At 36.0% G+C, this 17,937-nt stretch overlaps 1 protein-coding gene across 13 annotated transcripts in view; it reads left to right on the forward strand.

Annotated features, from left to right (window-relative positions):
• Window positions 1-11,786: 11,786 nt before the first annotated feature.
• Window positions 11,787-17,937, forward strand: part of LOC140669840 (uncharacterized) — a 70,331-nt gene continuing 64,180 nt past the window's right edge. For 4 of the 13 annotated variants that reach the window (XM_072900020.1, XM_072900037.1, XM_072900033.1 and 1 more), the window contains exons 1-3: window positions 11,796-11,874; window positions 13,254-13,555; window positions 14,016-14,056. Coding sequence is in view for 1 of the 13 variants with exons in the window: in XM_072900036.1 (XP_072756137.1) it covers window positions 13,530-13,555; window positions 14,016-14,056 (67 nt within the window). In the remaining 12 variants the exon portion in view is untranslated. Of the gene's footprint in view, window positions 11,971-12,556; window positions 12,574-12,620; window positions 12,821-13,194; window positions 13,556-14,015; window positions 14,057-17,937 lie in introns of those variants that run through there. The other 9 variants (XM_072900024.1, XM_072900026.1, XM_072900022.1 and 6 more) reach the window with 9 other exon arrangements.

The following is a 17,937-nucleotide window of genomic DNA, read 5'->3' on the forward strand; positions in this document are numbered from 1 at the left end:
CGATATTTAAACAAATAAAAATATTTCTGCACTAATGACTTCCATTAAATCTGGATAATTATGATAATTCTCTCATTTCACAAATTTATGTATCTATACAATCATCTCCATGCGCTGCATTTTTTGTCGAAATGTTCGTCAAAAGTTTCTACGTCGCCATCCGCACAAAGAAAAAGAGCGAGCGAGGAAAAAAAAGAAGAGAGAGAAAGAGAGAAGAAGAAAAGAGAGAACCCCTCATTAGCAAGGTAACTCGTGGGGGCCACTGACGTTCGCATTTCATAATATACGGTGCGTGCATGCGTACACGTGCAACGATTGCAGCTACGATACGGAATACTTCGCGTGGCTCTTCGCGAGACAACGCACGCCCATCAACAACGACGAATCGTACGTACGAATTGCACGATGTAAAAGGGGATTCAAATTATCCAGGAAGCGAGTAACCTGCGACGAGAGAACCTATGCTCACGCGCGTAAAGAACGTCTTTTCCTGAGCGCAGACCATGCAAAAAGAAAAGGGAAAAAAAACAAGAAGGGCCTTTTACCGGAGTTTGACCGACGTTGTATTGCCATAATCTTCGCCGGGCGCAAAGGGACGGGGGATGGGCCCCGTCGTGGATGGGTAAGGGCATCCCTCGAACAGTGCTACAATCTCTATCGCAACGTATAATCAAAAAGGATCGCGACGTTCAGTGCGGTGGCTGATAGCATTGAAACCTCTTTGCGCGGTTTCTCTTTCCTACTCGTCCGCAAGTTTCTTCACCATCTGAATCTTGTTTATATTTACCAGCCGTTTTTCGCCTTTGCTGTCTCTCGCACCTCTTTATTGGATTTTGAATAAAATTAATCGTCATACTTTAAAGAACATTTCTTAGAGAGTTTCTGATACAGGATTTTTTTTTTTTTTAAATTAATCACGTCAATTTTTTTAAATAAAATATATATCTTAAGAAAACGTGCAATATTGATATAAATATGCATTAATCTAAACAAAATATTAGAAATTTTAATTTGCGTATAATAATTATAAGATATTTAAATATTCGTTGTAAGTTTTACTACGATATATTCTAGAAAAAAATTTTTTCGTAAAAATATAAATTCTCTGCGAAAAACAGATAGTAAAAACGTCCGAATCCGTCTCTTTATACGTTTTAGACATGTGGTATTTTTCGTCACCCTCGTCTTCAGTATATATCGTATAATGTTGAAACCTTCGTGACACGAAACACGAAATAAAAGTGGAACAAGTATCTCATTCTAAATAATTTATCACCTGTAAACCATAAGATCCTTTCACGCGACATAGCGGTCTCTCAAGCTCTGTAATTCATTCAAATAATTTTATCGTACAAAATTGTACAAAATATGATAAAAGCTCGTTCCGCCACGACTAGCTCTAATTTATTTATACCTATTCAATTTTGTAAATTGTGACTTGTGTCAACTCTATAATTATTCCGCCACGACCTTACCATAGTGAAGTCTGTAATTGAAAAAAAAAACGAGCTCCGCGAAATTATATGAGAGAATAAAGAACAGGGAGGATAATCTTCCTCTGAATGTCCATAATATTTTTTTACAAAGCGATAGAGAGAAAGAGAGAGAGACTGTCGTAAAAGCAATAATGACATCATTCTGTTCTTTTTTTTCTCTCTATTTTCCCGGCGCACGATAAATATCCGTTTCCGTCTCTCAGGGGAACGATATTTCCTCGCGATTTACTATTGCACCAGTACGGACACGCGGCAGTTTGCAATAAGACGGCTACAATGCATTAGATAAATTCCCGCGTCGTACAGTTGGCGAAAATAACCAAAGATGAGTATCGAGGTCGAAATAAATCAAGCTTTTTTTTTCTCGACGAAACCGATCGAGAGACTATCATACATATATTTTACGGATGCCGTTTAGATTTCACGTCTGTTCTCAATAAGTATCGTATATCTGTAGCTATGAAATACAAACAAAGCGATTCATCAGAATGGCGAGGCTCGTGCCGTTGATTGTACCAGAACCATTGCCGCACACAAACGCGATTACTCGTGCGGCAATAGGGTGTCAGCCGTGCGGAGAGCCCTTAGGGGAAGAGTTCGCGCCCCACCGCAGAATAATATAATATTCAATTTGTATGTAATGAATATAAATTAACGAAGCAACTTACTGATTTGTCTGGCGCGACAGTCAGTTTGCAGGATAAAAGGGTTCGCGCAAGTTACTAAACGGACAAAAGCAATTACAAATCGTGCGAAGCCGAGAATCGCATTCGTTATATCGTTAATTATAAATACGCTCTATTAGGGCGGCCCTGTACTACTATTCGTAATTTTTAAGAGAAAAAAAAATATTTTCTTTTTACGCTGCAAATTTTTATCCAGATAAGAAACCGACATGTTAATAATGTTGGGAGTTTTGATGAAGTAACTAACTCGTTGCATAATTCACCAACGTCGATTGCGATCGCGTATGCCCGCGATCGCAACCCGGTAATAATCACTTAGTGAGACAGCTTCGTAGAACCGATGAAGAATAGAGTATAATGTGCCATTGTGATGTTAATTAGTACTTAGTAGTAGCTAACGTAACACAGAACCGAAGGAACGTTAGCTACCAGCACGTGCGAGTATCTACGTCTACGTAGCGTGACCTCTATTATCAGAATCGAAGCCACCGATTCAATGCACCGCAGGCGTTTATATCTTGTGGTACTCGTTTTAACTTTTACGATCATCTCACTATATTCTTACTACTTTTGTATGTTAGCATCCACTCGTTGATCATGCTTTCGCAAGAACCCGCCGTGCTAATTGCTACCTGCACGGATATATTAGCTTTGATACATTTATGCATATATACTGCTGAGATTACAAGCCGTCACGACTGCTTATCTCTAAATCACAGCTATCAATTATATTCATTATTTAATCTTCATGTAAAATTATGCAAAAGAATATAAGATTATACAGAGACAATATAAATAATAAATATTAGTAGAGTAAAAAATTGTGCATAAAAAATATTAATTCTATAATATCTGTTCGTTATGTTACATATAAAGCTTTTCTAGGACAATTTTATAATACTATACGTTAAAATTTTTATGTTTCTTGTTTATATAATTATAAAATATTTGAAAAGGAGTACAACAAGGTAGCGACAGGGGAAAAAAGAGAAGCGAAAGAGAGAGAAGTGAAAGTGAAATCTCCGCTTAATCGCGGAAGGTCGAAAGCATCAACGGGTCGATACGTATTAATTAAACCTTACACCTACACTCTCGACTTCCCGGCCGCAAATACTCTGGGATTATCCAAGCGTGAAGAGCGATCAGTCACTATTCTGCCATACGTATATTGACGATCCCTCGGGCGAATTGAAGCTTTCGATCTGTCCGTATGACACATTCGTAGCGATCCCCAATCGCGCGACAACCCTTCCTTTCACGCTAGTATTTATATTTGAAGCCGTATGATGCGTTTACCCACCCCTCGAAAAACCATCGCCGTCGCTGCCGCCGCCACTGTCGCCGCGACAGCCCGAAATTAGTCCCCTCTCCCGTCTCCCCGACAGTTGCATTTAATTTTCCCGTCTACGCGCCACCGAACAATCCTTTCTCCCATATGCACGTCAATTCGTGCATCGACCACGTGCCGCTAGAAAATTCCTTCGTACGTGCCGACATTATACTTTCACTCCCTGCGGGCCGACGCGGCGCGGCGTCGCGTCGCGGGGTGACTATATTGTACGTCATATGGCGTGCACTTTGCGAATTGCATCCCGTGCAGTCTGCTCCGGTCGGAGCACATGACGAAGTCGTCACGATAAGCGTGCCTGATGACGAAATTACGCTAAAGTCCGCTATTAGATGTCCAGTGAATAACAATATGGACTATCTTCAACCTGCAATTTTTTTTAAATTCCGCATAGCTCATACTTGATACGGGGATTGTGTACTGTTATTAATTATTAGTAAATTAGGGGCAATTGCGGGATGAAAATAGAGAAAGAGAAGAAGGGCATGTATTTTTTTTTTTTTTTTCGTAAGTGATATTAGTCGATATATAGACATGAAAGTGCTCAGAAAATATAGGTTATTGTAAATAGTACTGTTCCAGATAATTTTATATAATTAGCTTAAACAGCTGTCGTCATACTTTGATAATTGTGCGATTATTTAACCAACTTGACTTTTGTGGAAGTGAGTAACGCAAAAAAGTAGGTCAGAGATAAATATAGATTTTTTTCAACTTTTCGGGAAATAATTCATCGTACAATATTTAGACTTATTTCTCCGGTTTTTAAAATATTTTATATCCCTTCATACGCTATAAAATTGTCATATGGTATAATTGAGAAAGCGTAACGACGCTTGTTCTGATCGAAACAGATGACATTTTTTTGTATTAAATGAATAATGAGTTTGGCTAATGAATGCAGTACCCGGTATTATTATCATCGGTTAAGCGGGGCAATAAATTATGTATCGGGTTTGAAGCGACATGTACTATAATCACTACTTTGTCAGTAAGATCTGTCATCAGTATATATGGAGGAGTTTAATTTAAATGGATCAAAGTAGTTCCCTATAACTAAAATTGTATCCTTGTTCTAAATTCATCTCGTTTGTATGCGATGACATTTATTAGTACTATAAAATCATAGGAGAAGAGATAATTATAATTTCACATATAATCAGGTAGAGAGAGGGAGAATATTATCAATTTAAATATACATTAAAAGTGCAATAGAAAACATCTGTTATACCTGAATAAATAGAGACCTATTCTTTCAAGTTGTTGCTTTGAGAATTTATGCCCTTTCCCCTTCGTAATAAACTGGCGAAATGCAAAAGTAGAAAGTAGGCTATTCACGCGATTCCGTGGCGTACAATTGTCTTGTACAATTATCATAGCTTCCTACTGGCGGCAGAAAGGAAAAGTAATTTAATGCGTATATAAATCGCTTCGCAATGGAGAAGGCATTCGAGCTTGAAATTGCTCGGAATTATTAGCATCGTTTGCAATGCAAGCCGTTCACCATTTCAGCCAATTTTAGCACAATATCTGTACAACTGTACTTCTATACTATTTTTTTTTTTTTTATCTCTCTTACCCTATTTTATATTTTTAAAATAATGTTATGAAACGAGAGAGATGCTAATTTCACATGGAAATAAACATTTACGACACAACTAAAGAGAAAAAAAAGCTCTTGATCGAGAAAATTACACCTTGGAAAATTACACGAAAAGAAAAATATTTTTGTCGTTCGCGCACAAATGTACTGTTTTCTACGAAGAACGCAGAAACACGTGCTGTAAGAATTTACAGAGAATACCGTAGGAGATCGCATCTCCGTGTAAATCGGTGCGAAGGAAAGTACACCGTGGAGGAAGAATGAAGGGGAAGGATGGTCGGGTAGCGGGTGCCGAGGTGGCAACAAAGGGAAGCATTGTGCATCGGCACTGCGAGATTCAAGACAAAAACTCTTTCTCTCTCTCTCTCTCTCTCTCTCTCTTTCTCTCTTTCTTTCTCCATCGGCAGCAGAGGTAGTAATGTTCCGTACTTGGGCTCCGAATGCGTCTCCGAGCAGCGAGATCTTAATTTGCATGAGCACCCGCTCGAGATAAATGCGCTGCGCAATAAAAGTCCGTAAATCCTTCAGTCATCAGACACGCGGAGTAAAAGAAGGGTACTGACAAGGTTCGGAACGACGGGGAGGATTCACGACGAAGACGACCGCGATGAGATAGCACCCCTTGTTGCCCGTTATTTAAATTAGACCTATAAACCTAACCGACAGCCTACTCCCGCACGTTGAAAACCGTCGCGTTCGACCGATCTGAAGCAGACGAGACTGTCAAAGGCGCGATTTGCGAGAAAATAGCATTCTCGCGCGCTCTCTTTCTCTTTCGCTCCCTCACGTGATTTGCCCGCTGCCCTACAGCCCGGATAAGTCCTATCCTTGCCGGTAATTGCACTTACATCCTGCGTCTATGTCTGCTGGTGTAGTTTTGTTCGCGGAGGCGTTCAACGATCACGATAAACGCCCTTCGGCTGAGGAAATGGATCATGATCGTCATGACGATAACGGTAGCTCCGAGTGATTCAGAGAAAAAATATTTTTTACAGAACACGACTCTCTTTTCTTATACTTGAAATAATATAACAGTAACAAAATGAAAAAAATGACATTTATGTGTGAATTAATCTTATTAATTTTTTTATCTATACACAAAACTGATTATTTTCATACATATATATAATTTTGAATTGATTAGTTTTAAAACGCGATACATTTTATTACGATTATTATTAATTCTTAAATCCATTTCTATAAGACTCTATAAAATAGTACGTGTACATATTTAACACTTTTTTCACCACGAATTTTCTTCGCAGCTGCTTAGTGTTCCTGTTCGACGTCGCAAGCGAAACTCGTATTTGGTTGTACAAAGGCAAATAGCCCGTGCAACAGCTCGCATGAACGGCTATAACTTCGCTGTAACCCCGGTAACGTCACTCGTAACCCCATAAGGTACGCAACGATCCTCCTCCGTACGGGTTACACGTGCTCTCGTGTAAAGCAACGCCTCTTGGCTCATTGCCTGTTCGTTTTACAGCCATCGATACATACATACATACATATATATATATATATATATATATATACATATATATACACATACACATACATACATATATGCATACATATATATATATATATATATATATATATATATATATATATACATACATACATATATACATATACATACATACACATAGTGTTTAAATCTACAGCTGCTACGCTAAAATGAGATTGAAGGCTTAAACTTCCCTTCTACTATTCGATAAGTTGGCAATTGCTTTAAGGAAATCAGTTAACTTTATGATTTCCGCATGAGAAAAACTTCGTAATGAAAGCTATTTGGAGAATATTTTTCCATTTCGTCCTTTTTCATTTATTATCGTCATCATGTCGCTGAATTATTTGTGTTATGAAATTCTAAAGAAAAATGCATTAAACGTATAAAACTATTATGTAAAAAATTAAAATGCATATGAATGCAAAACTACACAAAAGACAAAAAAGAAAAAAGATAAGCCACTTAGAAATATTATCCAAAGCTGGGATTAGTGTCCCAAAGGAAAAAACTGATGCTTGACGCTGTAAAAGTGCTTTCAAAAACTGTTTTCAAAGTGTTTGAAATCTATCAGGCCAAAGGGTAAATCAGACTTTGACTATTGTCCCTTCTGAGATTCTCGCATATTTATGACTAATCATAACAAAAACATGTAACAAAAGTGACACTTTATAAAGAGTCTATTTTTAAAAGTGCACAATGGAACTATATTATTCTAGTAATGTCACACAGATCCCCGTTAAATTTTCTTTTTTATTTTAAATATTTTTTCTATTTTATTAAAATAATATGAAAATCATACTTCTTCTATTGCTTTTTTCTATTTTCTCTATTTTCTTTATTATGAATTATCCATATTTGACAATATTTTAATAATTTTATAAACACTCTATTCAAAATTTTTTACTACAATATTACAATTATATTATAATTATGATTTTATATTTATTCGCACTTGCGCGTTCTTTCATGTAATTAACTATTATTATTATTAGTATTATTTTAACATAAATTGTGAAATCATGACGTAATGTTTATGACATACACGCTATGTGATTCGTATAAATTATAAGCGTGTTGCAAGTGAACAGGATTCTCGGTAACTTGTGCTTTAAGATGCATAACGCAAAAATAAGTCCCATAAAAAGAAACGACTATTTGTGGCCGGTTTCTTATTGCTTGTTTTTATAGGCAGTGAAATGACTTTGAATTACCGTTCGAGAGTGAAATAATCGAGAGCAAAAAATATTTCCTCTTCCTCTTTGCTGTCGTAGGAGAAATTGTTGGCGAAACTTTTGCCAGAAAGAAGGATATATAGTTATTCGAATCTGTAATCTTAAAATTCGATTCTCATTCTCGAATAGAATCCAAGAACAGAATAGGTGAAGGCTTTGGAGACATTGCAGTACCCCGATATTTCGCAAACGGAACGACGCATAATAGAACAATTATCTCTGCTGGTATTATTACATCGTAAAATGTTTAGTGACGTGCCACGCCCCTTGTAATCACGGAAAACTGAAATTCCGTGTCCACAATTCTGCGTTCGCGATTCCGCAATGAACGCTGGCTAACCGAACTTTATTTCGACCCTTACCGCAGTCGCTGCTGTAATTATCCGCAAAACTCCATTTACCAACGATATGTAACGCAGACCAGGATTAAGTTAGATACCTCTTTGCGTACAACGGTCGGCTAAACGCGATGTAACAAACTTATCGTTGCGTTAGCTTTCCATGTAACGAGATCCGCGAACAATTTTGCAAGGTATATATATATGCGATCGACATCAGCTACTCGAAAACACACGCTTATTAAATATTACCTAACTCGATTCGCGTCTCTCATCATCATCACCGGTAATTTTCTAAAATAATTTTATTGCTCGTCGTCGGGGTGCGTACTCTTTTCGATACGCCGGAGGCGCCTCGTTTGCGCAGCATCGATTTTGGGCCTCGTAGAGAAAGAGAGAGAGAGAGAGTGTGAGAGAGAGAGAGAGAGAGAGAGAGAGAGAGAGAGAGAGAGAGAGAGAGTCCAGCAGAGTCATTTAATTGATCGACTATCGAGCCGGTCATCTCGCTGATGACTGTAATGATCGCCCCGGTTGGACCCGCCCCCCTCCCCCTCCTCGTTCCCGCTATACTGGCTGCCCGGTATTTTCATTATCACAGGCGAATCCACAGACACAGGGAAATGAGCCATAACGGCGACGAGCGGATACCTGAGTGATGACGCGCGCGGCTGATGTACCCATCCGCTTTCAACCCCCGCTCATTTGCATATTTCGAGCGAACCATCAACAATGGCGGCGGCCTCGCCCGGTCAATAGATTAGCCTGATTAGCTTTATTAATTTAAATCGAGCGCGTTATAACCATCTCAGGAGAGCGATGGTGGTTTGTTACGTGTTGGAATTGCGTTTTCGACATAACGAAACATAATAAGATGTAAGTAGAATCGCGGATTTTATTTCTCCTTCGCAAATTGAATATTTACAATGTAATTTGTCGGCCGAAAAAATTATATTATCCGATTAGTCAATTTTTTTATCATAAAGCTTACAAGCTGATTCTATTTGCTATATTTTTATTGTTTGAAGATAGTGAGTAATATTTTTCTATCTTACAACGACACAGCGCAGCAATAAAAAAAAGATACTCGTTAAATCTTTTCAAGAAATTTGCATGCTCTTACTCGTACGTCGGCTTTTCTAAAAATCCGTCAGTTAATATTAGGAAGAATGTCACGGTCGAAAACTTATCAGCTGTTAAGTACTTTTTATCCTAAATATAAAGGGATAGACCACTCCGTTAAAAAGGCGCGCCGTTGTCTGAAGCGTGTCGCACGAATGTGATGCATTGTTGTTTGCATTTCGCCTATTTTCCTTTGTTATTACCGACGCCGGCGCCGGCACTCAGCTACGTAAATATTTAGTCGGTAGTCACGTGTGTGTTCAGCAGTTTGGCCGAATATTTTTGTTTAACGATTGCGCATTTGTTTACTTGCATCAGCGTGAATTTTCGTCGGAATTCACGACGCGTGGAAACGTTCGGTTTTCACGGTTTTTACAAAATTGCGTGCTCGACGATTTCACGCAAAATCCCCTCTATACAGGTATAACAAAATTTTTTTTCATCACATTTCAGATTCGTCAGCCCAATGACAGAATCGTTATATTCTAATGTGAAATCAGTTGTAGAATTTTATTTTTTTATTTACTCTGTTATAATTTATAATCTTTATTTTTTGGTTTTTATTATATCTACATTTGTTTTAATTATCATTTAATACAACATTTTTTTTGCAAATTAAGGTTCAAGGAAGAATTATTATAGAAATTAAAGTAATAATTAAAAATTTTAGAGATTAAGAAAATTCAGCAAATTAAGAATTAAAATTTTTTATTTGTGTACATTAAATTTTTTTATTTTAAATTATGTATTGATAATTAAATGCGATTGAATTTTCATTAAAATTGCATTTTCTTATGCTTTTATTTTTGTAACATTAAGTATTTACTATTTAAATCTCGTTGTTGTTGTATTTTTCATTGAAACAACATTTTATATTAATTAGTAAGAGAAGAAAATATTTACATAGTGTCTTAATTAATTGTAATCGAAATTATTCAATCGCTCGATGCGAGTAGTATTACAAAGCATACGTGATAATACTGAAGACGAGCTCACCTGCAACGTCAATCAAGACAGGTACGCGGAAGTTCAGCAAGGAATAGTTAAATACAGTAACAGCACAATACTCAGTATTGACACGACAGTCACGGATTAAATACGTGCGAAATGCTTCACAATTCTTTGGATCTATTAAAAGTTGAATGCATATCATGCAATGCGAGTTTGCGTTGAAAATACTGCAAGAATCGATGACAGAATTTCACAACATCAAAGTGGAATCAATGTAAAATAAAAAAATTAATGTACACAAGTAAAAATTTTTAAATTTTAATTATTTGAACCTTTTTAATTCTTCAAAAATTTTAATTCTTAATTTTCTTGCAACTAATTGCAAGTAATTAAAATTTGTTAATACTATTAAAGTAGCAATTTCGAATTTTTATATTTTGGTAGTCACATCAGAGAAATGCTTTATGATTTATTGAATACGATTTTCCTAAATTCATTACTTCAATATTATATGAAAAATAATTTAACATACCACTCCAAAGCGCAACAGTGGAATTGTACACAACATTAATTTATATAGAATACAAAAATATTTATATTATGTATTGTTCAATTTATTCACGTTAGCACACAATGTTCAAAATTGATATTTTAAAAAATAATTATTACAAGCAAAATAATTAATAAATTTTAAATAAAAACTTTTATAAAATATAAATAAAATTGTAATAATTCTTATATAAAAATAATCCAAATAATTTGAAATCTTAAACAAATTAATATTAAAATATTTTATTCGCGTATTTGTGCACTGTGCATATATATATTTACATAGATAAAAACATATTTAGTATATTGTATGTATATATTTTTTATATTATGTATGTATATCTGTTTTAAATTTAAATATTTTATATGTGCATTATAAACTTTTATATATGCAGATTTACGTACAGATATAATGATATAATAATATATATATATATATATATATATATATATATATATATATATTATAATATAATTATCACGCTTATTATCACGAAAAAAATAAACGTATGACTTTTTAATCTTACAAGTAGCAAATAAATATTAAATTAAAGCTGTGGTCAAGACTGCGCTACGAATACTTCGAAACATCTTTTATCTTTATTCCATATTCTATGAGAATAAAGATGATTTTCGAAGCATTCGTAACGCCGTCTTGACCGCAGGCAAAATTTTATAAAAAATTACTCACCCCGCGGTTGCTCCGCCGTTGTCCGATACATCCTCGGATCACGAATCTCTTCATTCTCTCTTGTTTGTCCTTCGCTACTTGTTCATGGCACTCATTCGCGAAAATACTGTTAATTACGATTGCGGATAATCAGTAAAATATGACAAATCGCGCGACACTGAACGGCACTCCCGACTGCCGACGTTAATCATACGCGACACGTGCTGTATTATGGCGCGGAAATAACGCGGGAAAGCGATCGCATTAACCTGACCTGACGAGCCGCTCGGAGCTCGGACACTGCGGAGCCGACTTCTCGTCATAGTGCGTCATGATGTCTCGTCATACATGTATCGCTGGTGCTACAAAGTAAGTAAGCTCGCACGCACATTTTAGAGAGTAATTATACGATTCCATTTTCACATTTATAATATAAATCTATAAATCTACAAGTTGAAATTCAAGGTAAATATTCGCGGAATGTAACATCTCCGAAAATAAATTACGTCGCGCTTTTGCCAGCTACTCGCGATAGATCTCGACCGAATCAATCACGTAAAATATCACATAAAATACATATTTACTAATTAAACATATCGTAAAACCATTCGTCGATTTTTTTCTGTACCGGTACGTGTCGATGAGTGACCGAGGATTTCGAAAATATTTTTATTCTGACATTGCGTGATACATATACTACGTCGAGGTTATTTAAGAAACGATAATAGTGACAAGTAAAGAGAGAGAACTTAAAGAAGGTCGTTCATCGTAATAATCATAGTAAATCGTCGCGTCGTTATCTCGTAGTAATTTGTCGCGATCGCGGTTCGGGAAAGAATGAGCACAAAACACAGCTGCTCGCGTCGTATATTCGGATCTTGTTACCTCTACGTGAATAACAAGGTCGCCGCGCCGTAACCGCGCGCACGTAAACAATAGCTCTGTGCTGTGTCGTCTTATCACTCGGCGGTCGTCACAATATATATTGTGACGACCGCCGAGTGATAAGACGACACAGCACAGAGCTGCGCGCGGTTACGGCGCGGCGACCTTGTCACTCGCGTAGAGGTAATAAGATCTGAATATACGACGGGAGCAGCTATGTTTGTGCTCATTCTTTCCGAACCGCGATCGCGACAAGTTACTACGAGATAACGACGCGACGATTTACTATGATTATTACGATGAACGATCTTCTTTAAGTTCTCTCTCTTTACTTGTCGCTATTATCGTTCCTCGTTTAGAATTTCCTATTGTATATACATATATATATAATAGGAAATTTTAAACGCGATAATTTACTACAATTATAACAGTTAGTATATTTATTAAAGTAACATCTTTACATTGACATAGCGCAATATTAATCGAGTTGACAATAATCACGCCAATAATCCCTAATTATATACTCATATAATTTATAATATTATAATACATACATATATACAGAAAGAATTGACTCGAATAGCTTTGCATTTAGTTAATTAATTTATGCGATTATTTTTAACGACATACTTTAATCATTGTCAAGCGCGTAGCAAAAATTAAATTTTTTTACATTGTAATCTATTAAAATAAATATTTCGTGTACTTATTTCGATCAAAATTTGTCGCTTGTACAGGGCAAAACGACGAAATATTTTCAAATATTACATTCCGCGAATATTTACCTTCAATTTTAACTTGTAGATTTATTCATTTATGTTATAATGCGAAATGACAAAATGTGAGAGTTTATTATTCGTTAGCAGCAGTGATGGCATCGTCGTGACGAGTGACACGTCAAGTTAGCTGCGTAATTTTCAGTATCAAATAAATCGTAGATATACGAGATCGCTTTCACGTTGTTTTCCCGTCGTAATACACATAATACGTGTCGCATACGATTAACATTGAGAGCGCCGTGCAAAGTGTCATGTGATTGTCGTATTTTATGTTCAATCGTGCGATTATCAATGTTTTCGCGAGTGAGTGCCAGAGTGAAGGAACAACAAAGATGAACGAGAGACGAGGAGAAAGCTCGAATGAGAAACGGTGGAGCAATCATGCAGTGAGTAGTTTATGATTATTTAATGTAATATTTATGTGTGTGAGAGATTAATAGCTTGCTATTTTCGCGATGGTAAACTATTTTGTATAATGTATATAATATATAACATATATATAGAATACTCTCTACATTTTGTTTTGAAATACTTAAACTATTTATAACAATTGATATTTTAACAAAATATTTCAAAATTTCTGTGCTTATAATTATTTACATTATTTATGTAAAAAAGGGGGGAGAGGGGAATTTGATTTTTATCGAGAGAGTATCTTGTGCCAAATATATGTATATCTTTTTTATCATATTTTATAAAAATCTAGTTATTTAAAAATTTTGTTCCGAAAATTATATACTTTTTTTTATTAAGTACTTGTTTAAAGAATGAATAATTCAATTATTATTTTTGAAACTGTTTACTTTATTTGGATATTACTTTAATTTGAATATTTGTATTTTACAGATCTACTGTTGTGTACAATTGCTCCATTGTGCATCGTACCGGTAAGTGTACCAAAACTAATTTTTATTTTATATAATATATATTGTATATTTTTTTCTCAAATAGATTTGCGATAGTTTTTATATTAAATAAATCGATTAAAATCTTTTTTAAATAATTTTAATAATATAATAATTTGCTTTCTATTAGCAAATTTTTAATTTCTGATTCAAGAACATTTCAAGAAATTTTAATACTCTCACACTTAAAACCCAGTTAGTGGAGATATATTTCAATTATTAGTATTTATTACATTATGTCTTGTCTATTATTTTATACATTTATACTACTGTATTTTATTATTACATCCATGCTTAAATGACGAAATATGCATCAGCTTTAATGTGTGTTTAATATTGATACAATTCCGATAATTTTCGCTTTAATATAAGTATAAAAACCGCAAATAAATTTCACTTAACGAATAATAATAGTCGGTGTGTTTTCCCGTAAAAGCTTTCTGAATTAAAATCCAGCGCATGTCTACTGAACGGGAAACTAAGTATACGAGATGTGCGTGCGTTACTGGCGCAGCAACAAAAATTATTTACTCTTCCGCTTCTTTCCGATTCAATCGCGGCGCGGATTATGCGCGCGCGAATAAACGATGAGAAGGCCGGATTAATTTGTCAGTGACAGCTCGCAAAATTCGAACCGATGTCCAGGTACGTTGAACCGCGCGCATCGAATAATATCGCAGCAATCATATTACGAAACAGGCAAATACGTCAACGCAACGTGTATACACTGAATAATGCATTGTTGGTGCAGCTAATGCACGGTCAGCTACCGTACGGATACCATCCCCGTATAATTGGGAGCCGTGTTTGCGAATCAAAGTCATCATCGGCCGTCATCGCGGGTGTGCTGATGAAACGAGCAGACGGTAGCACCTCCCGTTGAACAAATACTGTTTCCATGGGCGAGGTTTAAAAGGTCGTCGAGCTTCGTCGCTCTTGGTTTACCACGAAAATCGCTTTGTGCGTAACGTAATGCCATGTAACAATAACGCGATTCACTGAATTAGCTAGGTATACAAAAATCAAATGTTTTTAGAATTCTAATGAATAATATATTATTTTCTTCTTGATATAGTAAACAAAGTATATAACAATAGAGAATGCTTTAAATCATAGATATTTTATTTTTATGTACCTACACAACTAGTGTCTTTGAAAAATTCATAAACTCCCAGGCAATATTTCCTTCAGTCTTGCTAATATTTTTCAAATTGCCCGACTCGAGAGATGCCCGTCCTCTCGTCGTATTCCTGTGTCTTCCTTGTGGTCCTTGTTATAAAGGGACCACGATTCCTTTCCACATCTCCGTACGACGTTTGGACGCGGATAGGTGGTAGGACATACAATAATGGTCGGACGAGTTTTATAGATGCCGCGGCCACCATCCGGTCCAGCATATAAGGGCCAATAAGGTCGCGTCTTCCTTGGCAGAATTTCAGCCAGAACGAAATTACATTCCGTCAGCTCTCGGCCGCGCGTGTTCAAGATTTTCCCTCGAGCGTGTGCGTATTCGTGCGTGGAATGCGATCTACACGAGACAGAGAGAAGAGGCTTCTCCAGACGGTATAAAAGTCCTCTGCAATTAGCCGCTGCCATTTTCCCCGGCGCTGCGTTGAACGTCGTCGATTCTGGAAATTTATCTCCACGACAAAAGAGGAAGTAAGGGCGGCCGACAGATCCCGGGAAAATTTATTCGAATGCCACGAACGATTCCGCTGGAAATTGTGATTCGGGTCTAAATGAATCTTTCTGATAGTCAGCGAAGTAAATTGTCGGAATGGAGCAATCGTGTCGAGTATACCGTACGCTATAGTAACTGCGTGATGATTTTACAGATTTTCAATCTCTTTGACTTGCGACGTCAAATATATTTCGATAGATTTCTAACATTATTTCTATTCCTTAGATTGGAATCTTTATTTTTAGAAAAATATATTAGTCAATTTTGCAGAGAAATATGTGTTTTATATAAATATTGTATCTCACACAGTTAGATCATGTTTAAAGACTTACTTGGAGAACGTTGTTGATGCACAAAAATATTATCGGGACAAATTTTTGTCGATCAAAATTTTTTGATACTTACGCCAATGATGCGCGTAACCCGGTAGCAGGTCCCCATCCCACACCTGCGGCTCAGTCCCTGCCTCTCATTATCCCAACCTGATCTTTCGAAAGATACACTCGAACTTTCGTTATTTATCACGGGGTTAACGATCAGAATTTTTAAAGACTCCGTTTGGAAACACCTCATATTAACCTCCATATCGATACGCGAGATTTTATATTACATACATATATATTTATTAAGAAAAAAATCAATATTTTACTTTGATATTTTATATAGATTATCTGTTTTATAAATTAAAATCAAAAGTTGTAAATGCACAATTACACATGGTATTATATGATTGAGACATATGTATATCGACGAGACATTTTACATCTTTTTTTATATTTATTTAAAATTTAAAATGTTAAATACACAATTAATTATTAATACTAATAATTATCGGTACATTTTAAAAAGTGTGTATAGATTAGATATTTATCTATGCGTAGAGTATATAGAAAGGTTTTATAATCAAATTAACATCGGTTTAATCTTTTTCACGGAGAGATCATGCAACATCACGATCAAAATAGAAATTACAATCCGTCTACAGCAGCCCGAATCTGGTCGCTTTCTTTTCTCTTTTTTTGGTTTCCCTTTTCGTTCTGGTCAGAGAAACTTCTTTTATTCGAGTAGCATTATGAACAGGATCAACCAAGCGGGAAACCAGTAGCTACCTTGCTGGCTTAGTCGGTGACTTGAGCTGGAGACAGGTCCGAGACTAAACCCATATGTGCGTTAATAAACTGTTGCCGCCTATAATATGTTCTAAAACCTTGACGCGGCACTGAAACCGTTTCTTCCTTGTTATTATGTTCTTCTCTTCCGGGAAAAAAACTTTTATTAAACACAAAAGAGCAAAGAAATCTCTTTTAACGAAGAAGATTTAAATTTGAATTCTCTCTTCTTTCTTTCTTTTTTTTTTTTTTTTTCACCATTGCGATTCTCCGACACAAATTAGTAAAATATTTTTTCAAAATACCTGAAGTTCTCACTAACGTAGATTTGATATTAGATCTTTTGCCGAATTTAATTCGCACACAATACTACAATCGCGATTGGTTTCCGAACTAAGTTTCCAATTACTGTTACTTGAAGTTAATTATCATATGTCAACGTGGTTAACTCTCTCCCGGAAGGGCCAAAAGAAACGCCATACGAACTTATTAAACATATGCTCGCGTTTTTCCTGACCGCGCGGCGGACACCCCTCGACTTCGGAATGATAATAGCTCGTAATCCGTCTAGCCGTAGCGCTACAATGATTGGGGTTGAGGGTCGGGAGTCGCTTCCAAATTCACCTATGGTGGGGTCGAGGCCGGGGTGCCCTGTATATTCTATTTGTATATATCGTGGTCCTGGAATAGAAAACACCATATGGCGCGCGCAGGTGTACCCGAAGGCGATTAGGACCCGTTCGCATGAATTTACATTAATACGCTTCGGGATTTACGTCGTTTACCGGATTTATTATTTCGAACGTGATTCGACGCTTTTGAAACAGGTAGAGCAGCAATTTCTGCTGGTTCGTTTCCCCAACGTAATATAATTCATCATCATATAAGCTCCTTTAATTGTCAAAATAACTCTTGATTAGATTGGATGACACAATTCTAGTACACTTAAATATTGAAGAAAAGTGTAGGGACACTATATGGGAAAATATTAATTCTCACTCTTTACGCAATAGATTATGAAGCGATAATTTGATATAAAATGATTAAAGAAAATTAATAGCACATAACGATTT

This window comes from Anoplolepis gracilipes, chromosome 9, assembly GCF_047496725.1.
Source record: "Anoplolepis gracilipes chromosome 9, ASM4749672v1, whole genome shotgun sequence".
NCBI lineage: Eukaryota > Metazoa > Arthropoda > Insecta > Hymenoptera > Formicidae > Anoplolepis > Anoplolepis gracilipes.